Below are 27,065 nucleotides of genomic sequence, written 5' to 3'. Positions count from 1 at the left end.
AAATATTTTTATTGTGTACATAAAGATATGGTGGAATCCGGCTTGTCCCGTAGATGATCTACTTGCACACTTTAACCTCGCGCACGAGCAGTTCTGTTTGCGCTCTGGAGACGCGTTCGGTCTTTCCACTATCAAATTCCGTCATGTAAATAGCGAATCTGCCAATGGCGCGAGCGCAACTGGCTTTTAAACGGAATGGGAGATGAGACTCTGATTGGTTTAACGCACGTAAATCCCAAAACATACCCATTACTCATTAAGAGAATAGGGACAAGCCTTTTAGACCATGCGCCGGGCGCGATTTATAGATTATCATGACAGAATATGCTAATCAATGACTAGAAGATAACTACACATAAGCTACATAAATTCACCAACTAACCATTCAGAAACGTCCTGTTGCCTCTACATGTTGTCACCTCTTCTTGAGTCTCGTCTTCATCATTGTCTGAATCCGGTTTGAACATAAAAGGCTAAAAGTTTTTGAAATTTTCAGTGCATGTCTGTGTGAGTGCAAGCTGTTGAAGCTCCGCCCTCTGTGCCAGGAGCAGCAGCTCATTTGCATTTAAAGGAACAGACACAAAATGGTGCGTTTTTGCTCACCCTCAAAAAAGTGACGATTTTAACATGCTATATACAAATATCTGTGTGGTATTTTGAGCTAAAACTTCACATACACACTCTGGGGACATCAGAGACTTATTTTACATCTTGTGATAAGGGCATTATACCACCCCTTTATATAACAGATATAAGATAGAAATAATATCAGATTTGTCTAGTTTTAAATAAACACACACACACACACACACACACACACACAAAAAGATGAAAATTTAACTTCAGTAAGGAATTTACTTTTGCTATGGTTAAATAAATGTTCAATGATATCTTCCAAAGATTTTTTCATTTTGCCACAATTTTTTCACTATATAGTGTTGATATGGCAACTAGTAAATACACTAAGTTTCATCTTGCTAGCATGTGTGGAAAGTTTTAAACCATGTGTGTTACAACTAGCCCCGCGTTAGGTTGTGCCGTGCTCACCCCTAGTTTAAAGCTGCTGAAAGTCAATGTTGTCACAATTCAGACACACATCCACAATTTAAAAATTTCAGGGTATCTAACAGTAAAAATGTAAATAAATTAAAATAATTTGAGAGTCGGGGCCGACAACCTTTAATAACTAATAGTAAAGTGCCCTTTCGGTTGTATTTCGGTGACTAAAATAACACTGGGTTAGTCAAGCTACATAAAAAGGATGTGAAAATATAAAAGTAAGTATAGTCTATATTACATATTTCAAGTCTTCTTAAGTTATATAACAACTTTGTGTGATAAACAAACCAAAATTACATTTGTTATTCACTGAAAATGACAGTAATGGTCACTATTGACTATCACTATACATAAAAGTGCAGCATGGACATTCTGCAAAACATCTCCGTTTGTGTTCCACAGAAGAAAACAAATCCAAACGGTTTCAAAAAGACATGCGAGTGAGTGAATGAATACAGAATTTCATATTTGGGTGAACTATTTATTTAAGCCCAAACTGAAGTCCTTCTCTAACTCTCATAGCTTCCATAACATCATCTTTTTCAATCTAAATCCTCTTTCTTATAATCCTTCAACACGGTTGCTGTGAATTTGGCCCATGTGTGCTTGTGTGCACTTCATATGGTTATGTCCTCCACATCTACAAATAAAATCAGTGATGTGGACACTGGAAAGAATGATTGTGAGAGTCTCATTCCCAGCGGGACACGGCGTCGGGGCGTAGGTGCCAGGACGGAAACAGAGAACGCAACATTTGCATTTAAAAAGGTGACATTTGCAATGCTGGTCTGGAGCCGCAGGAATGAGAGGAGAGGCAGGTGCTGGGATAGCCCATATTCATCTCGGTGACAGGACGACAACAATGAGAATGTCAAAGCCAAGAGTAAGACAGCACACCAAATCACACACACATACACTCACACACACATATGCTCCGAACAGAGGCTGCTGTCCAAAATAACCCTGACAATCCACCCCCTCATCTCTCAAACCCATGTGGAGATAAATTGGTGGCTGTTCAAATCGACTTTTACCTCATACCGAAGTAATTACATGAAAACAACGGCTGCAAATTGTAATATCTGTTGTAGTCACATTAAACTTCAAGTTCAGGCAGGGTGGAACATGCATTATTTATGTGATATGTGGAATAAATTACATCGTAAACACAGACTGTTTAGACCTGAGGAGTTTAATCGTCTTCATTGTTTCTGAAGTGCAGTCGGGTCGTTTGGAGTTTATGTGGAAGTGTTGGTGCTGATGAGAAGCGGATATGGGGCGTGTTCGCTTGGTGAGGGCTTCTGATTGGCTGCCCGCTCGGCGAGGGCTTCTGATTGGCTGCCTGCTCGGTGAGGGCTTCTGATTGGCTGCCCGCTCGGCGAGGGGTTCTGATTGGCTGCAGAGAGCAGTGCTTTAAAAATGTCCACGGTTTTTTGAACATGGTACAATGGTGATGCCAAGTACAATACCATTTTTCTTTAGACTTGTAGACAAAACATTAGACTGAATTTAAATGTAAGCGCGCTCTCTCTCTCTCTCTATCTGTTTCTCTATCTATCTCTATCTATATATACATATACATGCTCACACACATGCACACAAAATATGTGGAATCGAGCTATAGTTTGTTTCTTTTGGTTACATCCAAAAGATTAGGTAACTGTAGATGACTTTATATGTTGTACAATGTTTGAAAATGTTTACCCTCTTCGGTCATTTTTGACCGAAACATTTTACATTTGTTTTTTTTTGTTTTTTTCTTTTTTTCTTTATCGGAATGGTACGAAACTTGCTAAAAGTTTTGGCACTTGCTATGTGAACACAAAAAAATAAAATAATGGACATGATTCGAACAGGTTAAATGGTCCTGAAAAAAATTTTTTAGTTACATTTTAGTTGCCAGTCCTACAAAAACCTTAAGTCTCTAAGCCTCGGGTGCTGCTTGTTTCCAAAAAAGATCTTAATTTGGGCCTCGGCCTCCAGGAAAAACCTCAAATGTGCCATTATCTGAAAGAATTGTAGTGTTTACGGTCTCTAATCTTGCTGAGTTTATTTATTGCCGCTTGTCCTGGCCAAATCCCTTCCTCGTTAATATCCGTTAGAGCAAAAGGAAAACAGTTACTATATAAGTTTGCATCCAAAATTATATATTTTAAGCATGTGTGTTAGATGACATTCTAAATTAAGGCATTCTACAAGTTTGCCCCCATTTCCAAATAATAACAAGCATCTCATAATTTAATACGCCTCCCTTGAAAGACAATTATCCTTAATCAGGTTCTTCGGTCTCCAGTTTTAGTCTCGGTGTTCCCACGACTGCTTTTATCAGAGGAGATAATTATGGGCCAACTACTACCCAGAGTATAGTTTTACAGGCAATAAATATCATTATGAGCCTGTAGTCTCGGCTTCATTCATTAATTCATTTGTTTCATCTTTATTTTTAAACAACTTTAGGAAAAACTAGAGGAAGAAATGAACGCATTAAACACCCAACACGCTGTTCCAGACCTGTATGACTTTCTTGTTTTCATGAAAAACAAATAGAGATGTTAGGCAGGATATTCATGCTGTTTTTTAGATACAATAAAAGTGAACATTGACCGGCTCCAAAAATATCACAGTAGTAGTCAATATGACTTTCAAGTGCATTATGTTTTATATGAGCATAACATTGTACAATCAGTCTTGTGAAGGCGAATGATAGCTGTTAAACCTAAATTTGTTATTCAGCCAGATTGAATTATGTGCATATGCAAATATGGCACCTCCAGATTTACAAGAGACAAGAACAAAAACATTTGGCATCATCGACTTTATATATATATTTTTTACATTTAAGAGCTGCAACAAAGGGAAGATTTTCAGTGAATAATGACTTTAAATTAAAAAAACAAACAAACACAAAGCTATCATACAGTATAACCTCAGAAGACTTGAAAAATATAGTGCATGAGTTAAACGGACTATACTTTTATGGTGCTTTTTGTCATTTTTTGGAGCTTGAGAGCCTTTGGTCACCATTCAGTTTCATTGTATGGAATGAGCAGCGTTGACATTCTGCTAAATTTCTCCTTTTGTGTTTCATAGAAGAAAGTAAGTCAAATCAAGTTTTGGGTGAGTAAATGATGACAATTTACATTTTGGAGTGAATTGTTTCTGTTTGCGCGTGTAAATCTGATATTTCCCAAGAAAGAATGAAATCTTACCTTCATTAACACGGATTCGCTGAGCTTTTCTCGGTTTACAATCTTTATGGCGACTTTCTGACATGTGACACAGTGGATCCCGAGCTTTACAAGGCCTAGAGGGAAAAAAAGAAAAGGTTGAAAGAAAAGAAAACCACTGGTCTAATCATTGGTCTGCATCCACAACATTGGTCTGCAACATGGCTGAGCAATTTAATCACAACTGCACAAAAACCCTTTCACAGGCCATTTCCTTTCACACACCGAAACACGAGCGTCTTTCCCTCGGCATCTGTGAGACGCTCCATTCATATCTCAAGACCAACGGCCAGGTATAGTAGATAAGCAAAACTGCGAGCCAAATTGATGGTGTACAGCAGCAACCTAAAGGCCTTTCTGCTTTATCACTCGTGACGTGGAGTTTCATGGTGCGCGAGCAGCTCAAAGTAAATGGTTTCTACGAAACATCCGCCACACGGTTAACACTTTTATTAGTCAAAGTGTTGAATGTTTACAGGCTTACAGAGCCATGCTTCACGGTTCCCCTCTCTTCTCCATACTTTCAAGGACTTTCTAAAGAAAAATCTATAGCGTAAATACCTCAGGTCCTTCCACAATTGAGCAAGCATTTTCAAACGAAACAAAAACCACTAAAGACGATTCAGCAAAGTTGTTTGCTGCACCACGAATTGCTGGGTAGATGGGGAGGGTTTGACGCCTGTGCGAGACAAGATAATGAATGTTTCATATCCTAAGGTGCACGCGTATCGGAAAACTGACAAGCGCATAAACGAAAAATGCTGTGATTTGCAAAGAGGATGCAGTGAATGTTTTTAGTTTGTAATAAAGTGTAAGAACCCCCCCACCTCATCCCAACCAAATCCTCGTCCCCAATGACACTCAACAGACACTCCTGAACAACCACTGCTCTCGTGTGACTCAATGGCTCTTTACAAGCTAAAGGAAAATGGCTGCTTTTGAAGGGTTTTAAGATGAATTGAAAAACTATCCACTGCTGAAGAGGAGATGAAATGGCAAATTCTGTTTTTATGTCTGTAATGAAACTGTAATATAATATAATATAATATAATATAATATAATATAATATAATATAATATAATATAATATAATATAATATAATATAATTAGTGCTATAAAGATGTATGTGTATAGCGCTTTTCAAATCGTCATTCAGCTCATGTATTCTGTCTGCTGTGCGATTCAACAAGTGGCACTGAACTGAAGTAGCTTGTCATTATCTTGTACAATTATTTCTTAGAAAAACATTTTGAGCAGAACAGTATTTGAATACATTTTTATCCAATAATACATTAAAAATGCAACTGTCATGATTCCCCAGTACTTTATGTTCCATGACAACTAATCACCTTCACCTGTTCCTGGTTATCCCTCTTGTTACCCATGGTGCGTCCCAATTCGCATACTGTCCGTCCTAAATAGTATTCGAAAATAGAATTAGTATGTCCCAAGTCGTAGTATGTTGAAATGAGTATTCCAAAGATACCCGGATGATCTACTATTTCCGGTTAGAATCCGAAGTGCAGATCATTGCAAACTCTAACGGCTAATATTGCCCACAACCCATTACGCTGTGGACCAGAATTCAGTTAGAACTACAAACACGAGTGAAAAGTGTTAAAAAACTACAGACATGGAGGATATGCGGTTAAGTAGAGAGGTTTAGATAAAGGGATTTGAGTGATTAATTATCAGTTCTTACCTGACGAAAATTTATTTATTCAATGTTATAAAATTTCATCTGCAACAACATTCTGAACTTTTGTAAAGATACTTTAGCCATTAACTTTCAAATGCATCATTATATTCAAATTGCAAACACATAAGGAGAGTCTCCGCATGAAAGACCCACAACTGGCAGATCTTCGTGCTACTACATTTCTCTCCGAAAGAGAAGGAAATGAAATTAGATTTAATGGAAGATTTTAACTGTGACAAGATGATTGACAGGGCAGTTAATGGTGACAGGTTGCACGCAACTAAGCGACAGAGCTGTCCATTAAAGATGAAGAAGTAATATGTCCCAAACAGGGTTTGAAATTAACACCCGCCAAAAGTGGGTAAAAATTAACTGTGGTGGGTAACGGTGTCAAATCACTAGCCAATTTGGCGTGTTACTTATTATGTTTACTCACTTTGCTGGGGAAGTTTGCGTAAGCCAAATCTGATGGTGTTCCCCAACGGAAGCTTGGGATGAGATGCGTAAGAAATTAGTCCCACACACTAGAGTGTTTTAAGGACAAAAGCCTGACAAACGTCTTAAAATACATCATCTGAACAATGTTTTGAGGTGTGGTAACCATAGTGTGCGGAATAATTGACTATAATAATTGACGGGCCATTGAATTATTGAAAGATAGTACACACCTCGTGGCCGCATTACCATCTCGGGTGTGCATTATTTTTCTAATAATTCAAAGGTCCATTGTTAATTATTCGTTGCTTATTATTTCTTAGAAAAGTATTTTAAAAAGTGAAAGAGTTTTATTATTAATATTTGATAAACTTTTTGTCAGATGGTGCAACCAACATGCAGAAACATGCACATAAGTCTCTTAACTTATCAAACCTGACCTATTCAGGACAAGGGAAGTTTAGTTCAGGTTCTAAAATGTCATGTGGTGCGACTCCCCAAATGCTTAATGATGTTTATGAATTAATAATGTCAAAATAATTTTCATTTGAAGTCATTTTAAAATGATTAACGATTAAGAAGTGTACACTCAAATGTATGTAAGGAAATATGTTATTACTTTTCAAATGATGGTTGCTCCATATGACAATTTCCAATGCTATCTCACGACCAATTCGTACGATTTGTCTAAAATTTGGGTAGGTTTAGGGGCGGGGTCAGGGGTATGTCATTCGTACGAATTCGCCACCTAGTAAAAGAAGTATGAATTGCCGTGAGATCGGGTTAACATTTAAACTCTTCCTGAAAATAGTGTTAATGTTTTTTTTTTTTTTATAAACCATATCAGCTTCAGCTTATAATGCTGTTGTAATTACATTAATTTATGATAAACGATTCACATTCCGGGTGGAGTCTTGGGTCTGGATCTGGACTGCAAACGGCTAATTGGTGACCTCTGATATAGAGTGTACCGTACAGGGATACGTTATACAATAAAGCCCTGCACCTTTCAGAGTGTTCACTTCAGGTGCTCTGCCCTGCCAAGTGATGGAGAGACAGAGAGGGAATATTATTCAAATGTCATCCGAAGCTAATTAAACAATAATGATGCCTGACAGAGAACTCAACAGTTGACAAGACCATTAGAATTGATCCAATCATCATCACCGGCCACAAATAAAGAAAAAATATCTCATAATAACAGGAATAAAAATACCCCCAAAAATGAAAAAACAAAATGTCCTTTCTCATAATCAAAAGGCTTCTGTTTATGAGATTCAAGAGGCCAGGAATTTCATGCACTTTGAGCACTGTGACCTATTCCAGCCAGCAATGATAATACACAGAGACATTAGCACAAATATATATGTAGAGAGCATATCACAGTCAGACGTCATACCGCATGACATTATCACAAAGATAGAGTGTATTAAGTGCAAGGGCAGAAGAAATGGCCTTATCAGAAAGAAGGGAAAAAAGCCATGCGACAGGAGAACTGCTGAACGAAACTCTTCGTGCACGCTCCATCTGCTCTGATAAGAACTCAAGAACACTCGGCCGAGTCACAGCGTATAACTGACAACAGAGCGAGCGCTTGATCTGTATTGATTTCAGTCTGTGTGCACCTTCACAATCAATACAATTAAAAGAGCTCCTGTCCACTGCAACATCATCATAATGCTCAAAAACACAATATTCACCTTGACCCAAGATGTAATATATGCATTAGCATATATTGCAGTTGGAGTTGCCAATAGTTGAGTAGATATTCATTTTTAAATATATATGAAATAATATTTTATCATTATGCCTGAAGACCAGCTGAACAGGATAACATATTTTATCCTTTTATTCAATAACTGTCATTTTTTTAGTCACCATTCATACCAAAAAATACTGCTCTGGTACCATGTTGACTAAATGGAATGAGTTGACTAAATGACCCAATTTATAGTATTTTTTTAAATTTATTTTAAGCAAGTTGTGATTTAAAAATGACAATTTTTTTTTATTAAAAATAAAATAGTATGGTGATACCATACCAGTCAGTTCATTTAAATAAGCAGTCCTGAAAGCCCTACTCCTGTACTGTATATAACAAGACCAAAAAAAAAGGTTTACTTAAAATAATACTACCTTGAATATATTATCTAGTATTCCTTTCATGTTATGATCATACTGCCAAAATTTCGCTCTGAAGAATAAGCAGTTCACAAATTCCTCCTTTCGCTCAGCCGTAACTGACTCCAGATGCACAGACCTTTCCTTATTGCTCCTCTGTGACAGAAATAAGATTTCTGCATCTCTAATTTTGTTGTTGTTCATTCTGTATATGTACACAAAAGTGCGGACAGTTTTTCTTCATGTCTGTTGGCTCATGACTCAATTTAGTGAATGATCTTAAACTTGTGTCTACTTTAAATAATGCTAGTTCTTCTATCAGAGGGGTTTTATTACATTTTAGCACATTTTAGCACATTTTAGTTGTGAACCTACTGAAAATTTGTTTAAAAATATCCAGGTTCTCCCCAGGCAGGCATCACTTTAATGACATTCTACTTCTGGATATGTGTGGGCATCAGTTTACAAATCATGCACAAATGTTAAAAGTGTTTTGAGGTTACACCATAGTATTGCGCAAAAAATTATCAATAATCAGTTCGCCACTGCAATCAGTGAATTGTATGTACAGTATGTACAGTATTGGTTGGTTGGTTGGTTGGTTGGTTGGTTGGTTGGTTGGACGGTTGGACGGTCGGACGGACGGACGTATGTTTTGGACAATGCTACCTAAAATGTGGGCACTACCTAAAAACAATGGATGGATGGATGGATGGATGGATGGATGGATGGATGGATGGATGGATGGATGGATGGATGGATGTTTTGGACAATGCTACCTAAAATGTGGGCACTACCTAAAAACGATGGATGGATGGATGGATGGATGGATGGATGGATGGATGGATGGATGGATGGATGGATGGATGGATGTTTTGGACAATGCTACCTAAAATGTGAGCACTACCTAAAAACACAACAACTGGAAAAGTTTCCTAAGCCCCTGCACATATGTGGCTCGCCAAACCGCCTCCTTATTCTAATGAGCCCCTCATGAATTATTCAAAAATCTATAATTATGCATTCCTTTTGCTGACGTGGAGTTTGAGGCATTAAAAATAGATCTGAGCGGAACAGCAGCACAAGCCCCAGTGGAGTCCCGCTGCTGTGTTTTGACTGCCTCTCTTTCTCTAGATCCGCAATGCTCTCGGCCTGTCGACCAGGAGGATGTTTCTTTATGACAGGCCCGTTCTCGCTGTCCCCGTCCCACTCTGGACAGGCACTGACAGGCTGCGGGAAATCTGGATCTCTCACGACAGCGCTGCTAAATTCTGATGATGGGGTGGCCAGGGTTTTGCCGAAAGCGTTTTTTTGTGCATGAGTTTGCTTCAAAAGCACAACGAGTCGCTGTTGCAACTTCCAGGACTGGTGTTTGTCCCGGCAGTGTGCGCATATATGCTTTTGGATGTGGGCGTCTGTCATTTTTGCCAAAGGACCTTTACTGCTCAGCCCTACGATACCTTCCCCCTGGAAAGGGGTGATCAAATTTTGAGGAGGTGCATGCATACATTTGAATGTCAATTAGACTCCGCTGACAGGTCTGGCGACGTGTGCAGACAGTCAAGTGTTTGCTTGTTGAAGCAAACGCAGTCACACGTGACAAACTGGGCCACCTACTGTCATCCTCACCACCATAACGTGGGTAAAACGTTCAATATAAGGTTTAATATCCGTCTACTCCTACAGGAAATAAATTCTCAAGCCTTTGTGCCTTAAAGATGCCATATTCTTCACAATTGTAGCATTTAGTGCATTTGTCATTGATGTTGTTTTGAAATTTGGTGCAAAAGAACTTAGCCGTTTAAATAGCTGTAAAATATCCATACGCTACACTGAGGAACAAATATTAAACACACAAGAGCCCTACTGTACCTGCATTTACACTATATTTTTCATTGAAGTCCATTTATAATGTTAGTCAAGGTTTTACATGACCAATTTTAACACTCACTTACGTTTAGAATGAATCTTCTTAAGGCTGAAATGTATGTTTTTTAAAGGCTACAGTACCTTTAAAGGGCTGGTTGATTATGATTTCACTTTTCTAACTTTGAGCATAAACAACATCTGCAAAGTTCAAAGCAAAGGAAGATATTTGCTTTTAAAGAAATCGTTTTTTAAGGACTACAACAAACGGTTGGTAGGGACTACACAAGCTTCCTCCCGAGTTAGTGACATCACTAACCCTTAAATTTACATAAACCCCGCTCCCGGGAACACGCAGTCCATGTTGAGAAGAGGAAGAGTTGGTGTAGTAGAGCACATTTGTGAGTCTGCTCAAGCTGTGCACATTTCTTTTCACATTTCTTTCAGTCTTTTCACATGCAATACAGTACGTAACACAAATGCAATAGCATGTCACTCTGTAGGCATCTTACAACAGTTCCCACATGAGCGATTTTATAGATTATCATAACAGAATATGCCAATGCTCCGCCCTCTGTGCCGGGAGCAACAGCTCATTTGCATTTAAAGGGACACACACAAAACAACGCGTTTTTACTGACCCTCAAAACGGGACAACTTTTAACATGCTGTAAAAAAATATCTTGCGGGCTAAAACTTCACATACACACTGTCTCTGGGGACTTATTTTACATATTGTAAAAAGGGGCATTATACCAGCCCTTTTAGAACTTTAAGACTTTAAAACATGTAAATGAGCTAGTGATTGGCTATCCTCAATATACCAACATTGAAAATAAGCATTTTTAAAACTGACATTTAAATTTAAAGGCTGTTTTAAAGGCTACTGTACCTTTAAGTCATCTATATGTAAATAAGCTCTGTTATGATTGGCTAATCTCAACATGCATAGAAAATAACCATTGATTAAAGTTTTTAAGGCTTACATTTCAATTAAAGGGTGGTTTTGAAAACTACCATACCTTTAAGACCACTATTTTGTATGCAAATGAGCTCTGCTATGATTGGCTAATCTCCAGCATAGTTAATAAGCATTGATATATGGGCGGTCACATGTTAATGAGCTCAAACAGTCCCTGTTAATCAAGTCAGTTCATTCGGCGACCGGCGGCCATCTTGACAACAATCTAAGTATTTTCTAGTGAGGCAGAACAATTCAGAAAACAAAACAACTCGGAACACACAACAGGAAATATCAAAACAAAAAAGGCGCTACTTGAAGTGTCAATTTATTTTCACGTCATTTCACAATAGAATTTTTTTGTTTCGGTTGTCCATGATATGACCCCTTTAAAAAATGTAATGGAAGTGTGCCGTTCCACAAGGGTTGTGAGGAATCAATAGCAGGGCTGATGGTGAGATGTGTACAGGCTCTCACGGGGAGCTTGTAGCCAGAAGGTTGACATTTATTTTGTTCCTCTCTACACGGCCTGTGAGACTAGAAAGGGGCTTTTCCATAATGTTTCCCGAGTTCCTCCAGGAGTCTGTCCATAAGCTGGTTCATGCTCAGAGATGAGCTTTAACCTCTCATTGTGTGCAAGTAAATACACAGCGCTTGCGCATGCATGGATACGGTGTGTGTCGTGTGTGTTTGCGGGTGTGATCAGGGACTCAGCAGATGTTTTCTGTTGAACAGATTAGCACAGACAGACCCAGAGGCTCTTGGACCGCTCGACACAGTTGTGTAACGGTTCGCACAAGCTGTCTCTCTTCATTATTATCGTGTCATTAATACCGTAATGTTACGCAACAAACCCAGCTTCCTCCATCAGGCAGTGTAGGTTTAGTATTACTTGTGTAGTATTAGAGTTTTTAGTAATATTTTGAAATATATTTTATTTTATCTCATTACATCCTTTTGCAATTTTTATTAGTTATATATTTATACTAATAATAAATAATATACATAATAATAAAATAATATATATATAGAGAGAGAGAATTTTTTTAGCAATTGTATGTCCTAATACAAAAATATGTATATGTATATGTGATATATATATATATATTCCTAAAATGTTATGTTTTGTAGCCATCAAGTAAAAAACTTTTTATTACATACTGAATACATTGTATACACATCTCAATCATTATTTTCAAAAACATTTTATTTCAAGTTTACTTTTTTTTTTTTTTTTTTTACTGATAGGTCTCTCACCCGAAAGTGTCCAATATTAAGGGGATAGTGAGAATAAAGTGAGATATTCTTGCTTATATTTGGGGTTTGCCACATGTTGCGCTCTGAACATCACGTGGAGTGTGTTTAGTCACTGTGGATGTGATGGCATTACAGCTGTATCACACACACACTCTTCTGCAGCCTCATGAGTGTGCTTTGTTGTGTTGCTTTGCTGACGGAGGAGACCGTGTGCTTCCCGTGGCTCAAGCTTTCAGACTCAAAGCACATCTCCTTCTTTTGAAGCTGTGAGAGAGCAGATCCACTGCTATGGAGTAAGAACATTGCCTCTGGGGTTAGAAGGACACTTCTAGAAGAAGATGATGTGTAAGATGATGTGCTCCCTTGTGGAATGGGATAAACATACACGCGTATGTATATAAGCATATATACATAGGATTCAAGGGATCAATATACTATCTTGGTTGAATAGGAATGATAAGAGAGCACAGGCTGTTTAATGTGAAGCGTCAGATCTGCTCTCCCACTGAGAACGGGAGCCAAAGTGGTAAAATCCAGACGGAAACTTTTATTTATCCACTCTTTCATTCCACTCATACGTTTTCCAGTCATCGTAAAACCTCCCTCTCTGCTGGAGATAAAGCTATCAGAGGATCGAGCGATCTTTAAACTCTGCAGAGCGGAGGAAAGCAGGTGGAGAAGAGGCAGGGGAGGCCTGGTGTCCGCGTGTGTGTGTGTGTCTCTTCTCGGCTGGATCGATGGACTGGGATACGATCTCCCACAGCTTCAGTCTCTCACAGCCTCATTTATCCTACACGAGTGTGTGTGGCGCACCGCGGTGGGCAAACAGCCTTACACACCCTGAAAGACTATTACATGTCTCTGCTGGCTTTAGGGGCAAATAGAAAATGTGTGAGGTATATATTTATTTATTTATTTATTTATTTGGTTTGTTTTACAAGACAGAGACATTTTGGTTTAGATTCCGACAGATACTGGACTGTTCACACTTTTTACAAAGTTTCTTTTGTTTTTCTTCTGAAATAAGGTGAAAGACATTAGCAAAAGCAAAGAAAGGTTGTTTGTTTAAGTATATCGTTGATATACTACTATGTTTTTTGTTCCAATTTTGATTTAGATTTTCTGTTTTAATTCAAATTTTAGTCAAAGTCCCCCTGTGCTGAAAATCAAGCTTTTAATGTTGTTTATATGTATATGTGGTGTTTTTAATAGGCTTTAAGACAAACCATGTGTAGCATCTGGACCAATCAGACACACACTATATATATTATACTTAATGAATAATCCAGCAAATTCACTCTCCCAACAAAGGTCTATGAAACTTCCCCCAAAACTAACATCACAAATGAAGCTGACACACTGGCAGAACCCGGTGTCCTGTTACACAGCCCCTTTCACACAGAGATTCTGGAAAATACACGGATAATGTGTCCCGGGATTTGTCCCGGGATCGTTTGATTTTGGTTCATTCACACTGCCAGTGATTTTCCGGAATCTGTGAGTGCGTTCACACACATCCAGTAAAGATCCCGTAAAGACACGTGACGTCAGGATGTGTTGTAGAAAGGCCAGTCTAATCTTCCGCTACCGCTCTTTCCATTGTAGTCGTGCACTTGGTGGAATTTTTTACGCAGCGTCTTAAGTTTATTAATGATCTGCGCTTTCGATCTCGAGAAACCACGCTCGAGCATTTTTTTCCGGATTCGGTCGTGCGTACTGTTCCACAAAGCTGGCGAACGATCTCAGCTCCAGCGCGGATAGTAAGGAGCTCCTGGTCTCGGCTTCATTCTAGTTTGTAGACATTTTTTCGTTCTTTCTTTGTTGATGATGAACACAAACTTTCTTCTAAGGGCAACAAAACACCCCTTACGGCATTGGTCCTGGCTTTTGTTCACACAGAGCACGTTACGGGACTGATCCCAGCAATGTTACTAGGTCCCCATCCCGGCATCGATCCCAGCATCAATCCCGGGACGTGTTTGCGTTCACACAGAAGGCACTCTCGCAATTTTACGGCAATTTCCCGGGATCAACGCGCTGTGTGAAAGGGGCTTGAGACTGATTTTTTTTATGACCCCAAAAGGAATTTGCAGAGAGTTGTGAATCTCACTTAGAGAAGGAGGAATAAACCCTTTATTCCTATATATTATATATATATAACCACTTGAGAAATGTATAAACATGAATCATTTATCTAATTTTCCCATCTCATGATTTTCCTTTTTTGTGGTTTGGCCTATATACTCTTTTAAACTCTTTTGGGTTAATGTTTCAGACTTGCATACTATGGTTAACCAAAATCATATGTGTGGCATGTTTGGTCTCTATAAACTCCAATCTTCATCCCCCATTTGTTAATTTACATTACATTTTGCTAACTTTGTGACGCATTAGTATTGTAAGAATCTTGAAGATTCTTGTGTTAAACATCCAATCAAATACATGTTCAAAGGCCTGCTTGAACAAAGGGTCGTAAAGAAATTCCCTCCAAAGGGAACAACTTCTTATTAGAGGGTGTGACATCTTCCCACTTTAAAAATCATTGATCACAAGATCAGCTCTCTTACTCTCTTAGTCTCCCTTAGTCTCTTACTCTCTTAGTCCCTTTCTGAAATCCTGATGTAAAGAAGATGCTGAACTAGAAGTTTTCTAAGGACCCCCAAGCTTGTGCCAGGCTGCGGCCTTGTCTTTCCATTCACCAAAGATACTCTGACTACCAGTGGTTCTCTCTCACCAAGACAACATCAGCAAAGATCAACTGGAGCCTCAACAAACTGCATCAGGACAGTTTAATTCAAATGGGCGAGACATGCAAGTATCAAACTTAGTCTCATTATTTGATACATAAAGTATCCTTACCCCTTTTAAAGAAGGGTGTGTTAGAACTAAACTGATGGTTTGCTCAGGACTGTTGATCTGCTGAATTTCAAACAATGCTTTAACTTCTTGCTTTCCTGTATTCTGCTTCAGCTCTCTTTCCCTTGGTAAACTGTATGCATGCATGTATATGTATGTTAGAGTAGTTTAAATGTTTAGTCTAGTTAATAAAGATCTTTGTTCATGTCACACGTAAAGTTGTCCGTGTCTCAAACTCATATACTGGAGTCGCTAATCATATCGATTTTGACTACTTGCTCTTAGTAGTACTGTAAAGAAAGAAAGACATTTCCCATACCCCAGCAATGTACATTTCTTAGAATTAATAAACAATTAACACTGGGTGTTCACGGGACAAACATGTTATATTGTAATATTAATTAATGTAACATTATGTTAATTCTATTAACTGATCCAAATATTCCTAATCAATTATAACAAGTTATTATTGATTATTAATATTTCTTTAGAGCTAATTTGCTACATGTGTGCAAATTCATAAGTCAACACCATTGCTGAGTATTTTCTCCTTAAAACTGCAGTGAACCAAAGACAGTCTCAAAAACAAAATTGTTTAAAATTGCTGGTGTTTCTTCACAAACTACCTTGTAACCAATCAGGTCAACGTGTGATCGTCAACAAGTGGATCTCTGAGCTGGAGTGAGTGAGTGGAGGCGGGGATCATTTGCATATTCATAGAACCGCTTATACTAAATTAGGCAAGGGAGTAGAGTTATGTTTTCAGAGCTCCACCACGGTGGAGACTGAACTCTGTCCCCAGCCAGAGTGCACCCTCTCGGGCTTGGGTTACTGCCTCGAAGCCCATGGAGCTCAAGACTTCCAGTGATCCATGGCGGTCATTTTCGAACTCGCATTTTATTCCCACCCAGAGTGACTCTGAGTGGGACTCACGACGGTCTGTTGAGGGTGGTGTACCTCCACCACAAAGAAAAAAAAAAACTTTTAAATATGTCATTTTGGTGATCAAAGATGAGTTTTAAGGGATACAATTATTGACTACAGGGGGACTTTAAGCACTAACAGAATGCACTCTTGCATGGGTCATATTTTTTTGTAGGGCTGATAAAAAAAGAGATTCCTGATTCCTGACAGTAAAATGCAACGGCTGATTTCAAACTTATTGGTTTAATTCAAACTTATTGATTTCAAAGTTATTGGTTTGATTAACGTGTTGTAGCCTACGCTGTAATTTTCTTTGTGAGTTAGAGTTCATAAACATGGGGTGACAATGGTGGATGCACAAAGTTCAATATTATGCTTTTTCAAGAAAACACGGAAAGATGAGCGAGGAGAAGAAAAAGTGGCATCTACATCTGAGTCTCCTTCACCTTTCCACTAGGAGACAGCGAGTGAAGCGGCACCTGAGGCTTCCCTTTTCCACGAGATGCATATTTCATCACTGAACTGAAGTGAGACTTCATTCCATTTATGGTCATACAGAGAAGAGCAAGACATTATTCGAAACTGTAAAGGGTTATTTTTATTTGTGTGCAGTAATAAAGAAAACAAACAGGATGCTGACCCTGTTGCATCCAAGGTAAACAAGTAACGTTTGATTTATTTATTTATTTGTTTGTTTGTTGTTATTTTTGCACAGTAAATATTTCAGTGTTTGCAATAAATTATTTTCATTGTAAAATTGAAAGCCTTGGTTTGAAAGAATCAAAATCATAAAATATAAAGTATAGATAGTAATTAAAATAACTGATGGCATGGTAAAAACTAATTTGATAGAAATTTTTGTGTATATCGCCTGTGACTGACTGTATTTCGTCGGTATCCATGACGGTTCGGGACAAATACATGTACCGTTACACCCCTGATATACTGTTTATACAAAAATTTCTATCAAATTTGTTTTTACCATGCCATCAGTTATTTTAATTACTTTCTATACTTTATATTTTATGGCTTTCAATTTTAAAATGAAAATAATTTATTGCAAACACTGAAATATTTACTGTGCAAAAATAACAACAAACAAATAAATAAATAAATCAAACGTTACTTGTTTACCTTGGATGCAACAGGGCCAGTGAAGAGTTTGAGATGAATTGTGAGAAAAGTGAGAACAAAGAAAAAGCATGAATTGTGTGTCATTTCCAATCAAGTTGTTAAATTATGCAAAAATTGTGGAAACATTATTTAATTATAAATATTCAATATATTTATATGCTAGCCATAAAATTACCCAAGACAAAGGAGTCAGCCATTTTGCTCCAAAAATCTTTTACACTACAAAATGAAACAATGTGATGAAAATTACACTGAGGTGTAAATGTTCATGACATTTCAGGAAAAAGAAAAGACCTCTGTCCTCTGATGCATCTATATACACTGTTGGACATTGTTAGAAGAAAAATTACATGAGTGTGAAGTGTGTTTTACAAGATTCTTTGACAGACCCCAGGACCAGAAGAGCCCATAGCTGAAGAAACACTCATCTTGTAGTTTCTGTAGCTTCCAAGGTGAATTCTAGATGAGTTCTCTTCAGATGTCTTAGGAGAACAACCATGTGTCTTGTCAGCTTTAATTAAAATTTTCCCCAACAACTTTTGCTGCTCGCAAAATGCTTTCTTGCCCTCCAGACCCCCTCTACGACATACTCATTCACCACACATAAACAAGGTAATTACAAGCTCAAGTTCCATTACAATTCAGGAGGTCAACTAAGATTTGAATAACGAGTCGATATATAGCGATTATTGTTGCCAAGTGCCTGAGGGTTAGAACGGCTGAACAAGGAAGACTCGATCTCAGAGCTCAATAGATCCCCGATATCAGCGTGCACATATGGTGCAGTGAAATTAATCAAGCGCTCCGAACTTCCCCAATCTATTCTTCAACTTCATTTGTTTCTTTAATGGTGTTTTTGTTCCATTGTTCTGTATGAGTTATTTACCACCATCACAAGGGCTTATGGGATATCGCGGTGAGGTGCTTTCCTTAATGAGCTCTCAACAGCTACTTTCATGTGAGAATTAGATGACTTTCTCGGAATGAAGAGACGGTACATCAAGAGGGGGTACAGGAAGTCAAACTCGCCACTTTAATTGAAAACTCATTTCTGAGACTGCGAGAACCACAAGGGGAAGGATATTGGTTTTCTGCAATGTCACAATTTGTCTTTGCAAACTGATTGTAAATGAATTAACAGATTTTAATTAAAATGTGATAGAGGCACTTTGAATTTTTCTCTGATAAACCTCAGCAAGGCGAAAAGTTCTTGGCAAGACAGAATAATTTTATCCAGAATATGTGGACCAACAATATTCCCCCAAATGGTGCTGATTTAAAGGCCAATTTACAACGCACCAACAGCAGACAATCACCAGATTATAGTACGTCCCGACAAGCGGCGATCTGTCTGTGCTTGAGCTGCAAGATTCTGGATGAATTGAGAATCTGGATTTTTGGGTTTCAGAGATCACGATTCTGAGATCACGATTTTGAACCGACAACTAAGCAAAATAACGTAATTTACTAGAGGTTCTGACAAAATGTTAATTGCTGCAGTCTATTTAAAATGTTTAATTAATCTGAATTATTTAACTCTTTCCCCACCATTGACGGAAATTTCCGGCTTTCCGTGTTTTCACTGTTATATGGTAGGGGGCGCTATTACACATCTTCTGAAAGAGTACAGAATCTCCTGATCAAAAAAAAAAAAAAAAAACCATGCACAAAAGAAGCAGAAACAAACGATATCACTGGATGTTACGATGAATTACTGGATGAACGATATCAAATGTAAGCAGATGCATATGTAAAATAACGCGATCATCAACATTAAACAGCATATAAATCAAAACTGCCTAACGTTACTGAATAAAATGCAGACCCAGGACGTGGACTGTGAAGATTTGGGGATGTTGATGGACTCAATCTACTCCATGTTTTGATCATCGTTCTGAATCCCATCCAGACGTAGTCTTTGAAAAAAAAATTCTCAGTTTTTTTTTTTAATTAAATGTACAAATATTTAAGTGTTGATAAAAAAGGAATGCATGAATCTAGAATAAAAAGGGTTTGTTAAAAAGCAGAAGGTCTGTTCTTTCTTTTGATATATTGCATGTTCACATATTCATGCAACAACATATTCTGGGAGCCATGAAACTTTTGTGAAAATGATCAAAAATGCTGGCGGTGGCTGGCAACTTTGGCAGGGAAAGAGTTAAAAAAAACTTGGTTTGAATGAATGATTCAATGACTCACTCATAAATACTTAACCTTAGCTGAATCCGAAATCATTCACTATTCCCTATGTTAGTCCACTAATACTGCTCACTTGGAGGAGTGAATGCCCCATTTGAGGGTATAGAGGGAGATTTCGGATTCAGCCCTTGTTTCATTACTGGATGAATATGCGTTTTTGAACGAATCTCTTGAATGAAAATTTTATTTTATTTTTTTTAAACAGTCACTTGTAAATATTTAATCAATATAACCGTTGAAGCGCCAGGTTACTTTCGTTCTTCTGTGATAATATGAATATTTGTAACAGAAATAACATTACTATGTGGTTAAAAAAGACTGTTTGTGAAGATGTTTTATACCTACAATGTTCTGGTGTGATTTTGTCAAAGGTTTAATAGACACCGGCGAATCGTTGTCATTAAGGAATGAGATCGCTTGGGTGTTTGAATCGAGATTGCGATCTTTTAACGATTAATCGTGCAGCTCTATTCGGTGCACTGTAAATTGGCCCTAAGAGTTTGTAAACTCATGGTGCATTGATTCATTTTTAACTTTTTACTTTTATACAGTGAAGGTCATTAACATATATTGGCAAGAAGAGTGAAAAAAGGTATCGTGTTTGAGGGACAAAAGGCCACGAGTGGACTGGGGAATGGCGTGAGGGTGTGTGCATGCATTTGCATGTGTGAGGGTTTAATTGGGTCGAGTCTGGACGGTATGTGATAACCTCCTGCCGAGCAGAAAGAGCACATGTCAAAAATCCCTTCAGCCTCTGAGTGGTCAAACATGTTCAAAACAGACAGCGCTGTAGGAGGTCTCGCTCCACCTCAGCACAGTGACTCCTTCAAAGGTGCGCTACACAACTTCTGTTGAAGGTCATCCATTGACCGCTCGGTTGTCTGGGAATGTGGTTAACCAACGTTATCAACGTAGAGGTAGTTCTTAATATAAAGATAAGAACTAAAACTAAATTATTCATTCAATGTTGTTTGTCTACTAAGAAATCTCCTTGGTCCAAGGTTTAACTCTGAGACCAAAGCATTGGTATATTGAAATATTTTCATTCTCAAACCTTGAAACAAACCAGGACTACAAAGCTCACTCACTCGGCTGGAAGCTATACTAAAAGTAAAACTTTTTATCCAGTTAATTGAAAGAAAAAAAATCAACAGGCTTATCGTTTATCAGAACAGTTACAGTAGCTGCTGCCCTTATTTAAACTGAAAGAACAGATTTAGGAAATAATTTAGATTAATGTGTTATATATCTGAGAATCCTACATTGTTATTACAGATTGTGTGCATATGATTTTGGTTTACTTTCTCTTGGCCACAAGTCACGCCACATGGAGACGGTGATCAGACAGACAATATTCCCAAAGGAAGAACACGGATGGATGGTTTTCCGAGACAGACAGCAGAATGTACCGGCAAACAGATGGCTAGATGGATGAATACACTGTAAAATCAATTTCTCATTCAACAACAGAGTCACTTTCAGTAAGCTAACTAGACATTTTTCCACAGCCATTCCAGTGCAGAATCAGCATTACTAAATACTCAGTCAGGCAAGAGGAGTAAATAAATGACCCTGAAAAAAACCCTGCTCAGATCAGCTATAAAATTAATACAATATTATTGAGAATATAGGCTGACAGCTTGCAATACATACTGATAAATAAAAGATGCTGGTGTAGGTAAGAATGGCAGTCACAATTGTCAGACTGTCAGAGTAGCTGTGAAAGCTGAAATTGACTGCCATTTTCCTGGCTGGTTGTTTATCGTCATCAAATCATCAACATATCCGAGTCCTCAACACAGAGGGAGGGATGGACGGACAGCTTGGGTGGAAGTAATTACTGTTGCAGTCATTGTTGGGGCCCTTGACAGTTCCCTCTGGAGGGGGTGCTTCATTTTAAAACGGTCCAACCACCTAAATCTATGCATGCACTACAGCTGGCTCATTACCTCAGCATCTACTGCATGTTAATGAACCAACCTGAGAATTCCTATTAGTCTCCCTCTCGCTTTCTCTTCTCTCCTGGTATGTTTAGGATGGAAAATGCAAAGAGAGAGAGTACATAAAGTCTTCATCCATCTGCTGTTACGTTTTGAGCAGGGATGACCGTTCTAGGTTTAGAGTGTACTCCACTGACTATGCATCACTTGCCATAATTGGGGCTGACTGGTAAGGGGTTAACTTATATGTACGCTTTGACGAAAGAACACTGGGACAGCTTTGTGACACTCCACCAGACCTATAGACCACTGCACTGAGTTTTGTCCTGTTGGCATTCCTGACCAACATTTAAAGGATTCTTGTAGCAAGGACCCTACCTGCGACAATAAACTCCCAGAGTCCTCATCACCTATCAAATTGCCTTACCATGTACCAGAGCTGCCCTCAGTCCTTCTGGATCTGGACTTGAGTACACACTTTGGTGACAATATGCCATTTAAACTGTTGGACGGTAGTCCACTGAAGCCTGCACCGGTGCATAAAGCGTGGATGGAGAGTTCATCACGGCCACCCTCTTGGACCTTTATGAACCAAAAAATGATAAATGGGACTACAGACTTCATAGACCCATTCAATCAAAGGCCCCACAACCACAAGATAGCATCAAGTGTGGCATTTGGGACAGGGCTGTAAGAGTAAAGAAAGATGTAACTGGGAACCCTCTAGAAGTCACAAAGACATTTGTATTCATATTAAGAAATACCAAAATCAGGATACAACATGATCTTAGAGAAAATGCTGGAGGAAGCTTAAAGTTGATGCAGTTTCAGCATATTTTCAAACATATATTGCAAACCTTTTTCTGAATGGGTACATGATGATTCTGTATTGTATAGAAATGGCCATTGTAGTGCATTGCCTTGCTATGCCCAGTTCTCTTTTTCACACGTTTCATCTTTTAAATCCAGCACATTTGGGCTTGCAGTTTTGTAACTGAATGTGTTTTCCCATGTAATGTGTCAGGCATGGTCCCAAACTGGCTAAACACCCTCTGCTACAGTATCCACGCCCCAAACTCTCGCTATTAGTTGATTTGGAAAGAGACTGGTGGATCTGAGCGGACCGCTCGTAATGTTTTGACGGTGCCTTGGAGGATCAGTGTTTACACTTTTGGGCTGATAAACCCATAAATTACATACTAATAGTAGTCAAACATTAAACTGGGATATTTACACACAAAAAAAGCATACATCACATTAAGGCTTAGTTCTGGTGCTGCAAAATCTTCATTTCCCTCACAAGCAAGTTTAATAAGGCTTTATTCAGGTGATAATTGTAGGATGCAACAAGGATAATTGGAACCATAAATGATGGTGCAGATCTTGTTAGTACGACAGCTGATCTTGGGGTTGGTAGATCTGTTCCAGTGATCTTTCCAGCTGCCTTCATAATCTCCTGGGTAAAGCATTTGTATTGCCAAACCATATTGTAATTCAGCCATTCAGGATTTGTATGGCCCTGTGAATATGAGTTAAGGGTTATAGGTAGGGCTGTCACTTTTGTGAAAAAATCCTGTTCGATTTTTGAGACATAAGTGTTCATTGAATCGATTGTAAAATCGATTTTCCATGTCTAAAGACGTTTCCATTTTAAACGCCAAATATGGGCAAATCCACGGACAACTAACAGGCATTAGGACGAACGTTGAGAGGGCGCTTGAGACGCGCACAAGTCAGCAATATTCCTGATGATTTATTGGTGTGAAGTTTCGTGCACAATGACAAACAGGAGTGCAACATTCACGAAAAACAATAAGCAGACTGCCATAACATCAATGAAAAACATTACTGCAGGCTTCAACATGGCTGTGTTTATGATTATAAATGTCAAACAAATTTCGCCTACATAGGCGATTGTAGACTGTAGCCCGAATCTGTATCTGTATGCATGAGACTGTCTGCATACCGGCAGAATTCACAGTTTTGTTGTAAAAAGAGACACATTATGCAGAAGTATAATTTGCTGTTATGTGTGTGTGTCAGAGCCTGCAGTTGCTGTGTGACGCGCGTTCGCTGCGGGCGTATCGTGACGAGCTGGACGCGCTCCGAGAAGACCGTTAAAATCGATTCCCTATTTTCGTTTCCGAAACTTGCGTTGGTTGGTCCGATCGACTGTGCAATCGATTTTCGAACGTAAAGTGACAGCCCTAGTTACAGGTGCTCATGTTCAGGGCCTATGCAAGGTCAAATTGCCATCCAAGGAATCACAAGGAAGTTAATCTCAATAAATTGCCAGACGTTCCCCATCTCTGTCTGCAATCTGAAATCCAGGGATTTTGGGGATTATGCTGTTCATATGGGAAATAACCAAACCTTCAAGGTATTTCCTGACAACAATGGCAAGGGGACATCCACCTTGCTTGCTGTGAATGTCATTGTTCATCTTCTGTTCAACCACAAAGACAGATCCTTCTCTGGAGAACACAGCCATCCGGAGAGAATTCAATGAAGTTTATGACATTGCACACATATTATCCAAGGTCATGAGTTTTGTCTTTGTCTAATAGTTTGTGTAGCTAGTCTGCAAGGCTGGTGGGTGTTTATGAGCGAGAAAGAGCAAGTGAGAGAGAGAGAGAAATATTCCACTCATTCTCCCACCAGGAGTAGACAGACATCTGTTCTACACTACTTTAGGGGCCTTTTATACTGATGCTTGCCTGTCACATTGAACAGGGCCTAGGGAACAATTACATGGTGTGAACTGTAACATGCACACACACAGTGTCAGCTTGCTATTATATTGGTTTCTAATGCTCTAAATATACACTGTGTGGTCCATCATGACCAAAATTAGAAAATGTGGAACTAGTGGTGTGCGAAATATATTGTCTACGATGATATCGTGATTGTTGTTTTAACAATGTGCGATCTCACTTTACAAAGACACACCTTGAAAGTGCACTCATATACTACAACATGTAGTCTATGTTTGCGCATTTAGAGTGCACGCTTTGGCTGCGTGATTTAGTGTATTAAAATGCATTTAGAATGTCTCCAATATTCAAGATAAGGGGGTAAAAAATGTATATCTTTTGTATTTATATCATTTAATATAGTTAATATCACACGAAGAGTGCTGTTTTTTCTCCAAATATCAGCATGATTACAAATGTGATATTTGTTTTATATAACAGATCAATAAACAAAAAGTTAATATTAAGTAACTTGCATTTTAGACACAATATTGCCTGTTTTTGCTCTATTTCGCCAACGAAAATAGCCAAACAAAGCCAGGGGACTGTTTTGCATTTCTGTGCAACACACAGCGGTGTTTCGTTACTGAATGAATGAGTTGTTTGAATGAATGATTGAATGACTCACTCATAAAGACAGTTAACCGTGACTTGCTGCCACCTACTGGCGGTTTTAATTTAACATTCAAAGAATCTTATCATTTTTTAAATAATTTCAAACTATCAGTATTCAACGTTTTATGTTTTAAACAAAGCATTATGTATGAATTTGTAACTGCAGGTTAAATGCATTTATGTCCCCTCTGAGCTGCATTAAACAGTCTGTGTAAATGCATTTAAATTATGCCGTTTCGGTTTCCTCTGCATTGCAATTTTATTAATACTGAGATCATTTGATTGGTAACAGACCTATTGTATCTTATTATTCCAACTGAATTTATTGATTAAATGTAAGAACTGGACACAAAAGATGATGCATACATTTAATTAGGTTAAAAATACTGTTACAAAGGTAAAAATAGCCATCAAAAGGTAAAACTCCATTTAAACTTGCTTAATTTCTGTCACTGCTGCGAACTGACCACCACACAGAATATGAAGAATATCAAAAACTTTAGGAGTCAGCTAAACCTGCCAAAGATACCAACACCATAAACGCACACAGCTAAATACTGTCTAAATATCGTTATCGAGAAAATCCCAGAAAATGTAGAGATATCGCACACCCCCTATGTGGAACACATTTGAATTTGACCAGATTGACAGTGACTAACCTATCAAATCTATGTTCATGAATGCCCACAATGTAGGCAATAGTCTTTCAGGACAAAGATGGGAGAAACTTGAAAAACGTGTAAAAACACATTTCATAAACGTATAAAAACACACTTCATAAATCACATCTCACACAGGCATGTGAGTGACTGAATCGACAACGTGGAAACTCAACCAAATCTCAACTTCAATGCAAACCATCCTATTGCTAAAACTAATGTTAGCCACGAATCAAATAAGATACATCTCAAGGTGACAGTTAAGACCACAAAATACTTTAATACTTAAAGAACTTAGAAAAGTTTGCTATGGCTAGTAAACATCTTTGTACTACCATTGGTCCATGGCGATTGCGTAATAGGTAAGTGTGCTCTGAGGCTCCGCCTTCTTTCACGTGGAAATCTTTTCTGGTTAATTTCTCCTGTTCAATCCGCCGGGTTCAGACATCCGCAAGTGAAAACATGAACACACTGGAGAGCCGTTTATAGTAGAAAATGAAGTTGTACTTTTGATGAAACAAGACACTGACACTGTTTTTCATGTTTAATATGGTAAAGCTGCTTGATTTTAAAGGCACCCTGAGAAATAAAAAAATTTAGCTAAAAAAAATTAAACGTTTTTAGCTTTTAGTATGAATATATTAGCCTTAAGGTAATGAATAAGCTGGTGTGTGTTCCAAAAAAAGGACAAAATTCGCATTTAGGAGATAGAAGCATTTATAACTTACAGTCTCTCACTTCCGCTAAAATGGATCACAGATTTTTATGACATCACGCAGACTTCAGCTTCTCATCGCATCTTCTGTCCAATCAAACACTCTCTAGAATCTAAAGCTCCGCCCCCTATGCTATAAACACCACCTGGCTAACGCGACCACTGACATGTCAGGAGCAATATGGGTTGGAGATGTGTGTTCAGTTGCTCAAACGCTCGAGTTTTATTCCGTCTTCCAACTGTACGTTTGTTAAGAATGAAATGGCTAGAAGTTATTCACACCTCTACTATTGAATCAAACGCATCATCAGCGCTCAGATTCACTTCCAGGGAGCTGTCAAGTGCGACTTGCAGTCTGTGAGGTAAACTAAACGCTATTGGCTGTTTGAAAAGGGGGAGGAGCCATTCAATATGTCCCGCCTTAACTTCCTGTTTCAGTGGAAATTACGTCAACGCATCAAACAAAGCTGTGCGTTCCAAGGCACTTCAGTGGGACTTTAAGCAATCTATTGTATTCCACTGATTTTCGTTGAATGGACAAAAACAGCTAAAACATTCTTCAAAATATCTTATTTTGAGTCCCATGGAAGAATGAAACTCATACAAGTTGGGAATGACATGAGGGTGTGTGATGACAGAATCATC

The 27,065-nt window shown here is 38.4% G+C and overlaps 1 protein-coding gene across 7 annotated transcripts in view; it reads right to left on the bottom strand.

Annotated features, from left to right (window-relative positions):
* Positions 1-27,065, bottom strand: part of brsk2a (BR serine/threonine kinase 2a) — a 213,189-nt gene that overhangs the window by 100,361 nt on the left and 85,763 nt on the right. For all 7 annotated transcript variants that reach the window (XM_084095463.1, XM_084095460.1, XM_084095457.1 and 4 more), the window contains exon 2: positions 4,269-4,363. In XM_084095463.1, coding sequence (XP_083951589.1) covers positions 4,269-4,363 — 95 coding nt within the window. The remainder of the gene's footprint in view (positions 1-4,268; positions 4,364-27,065) is intronic.

This window comes from Abramis brama (assembly GCF_963993115.1).
Source record: "Abramis brama genome assembly, chromosome: 20".
Taxonomy (NCBI): Eukaryota; Metazoa; Chordata; class Actinopteri; order Cypriniformes; family Leuciscidae; genus Abramis; species Abramis brama.
This window is presented reverse-complemented; position numbering and strand designations above follow the sequence as displayed.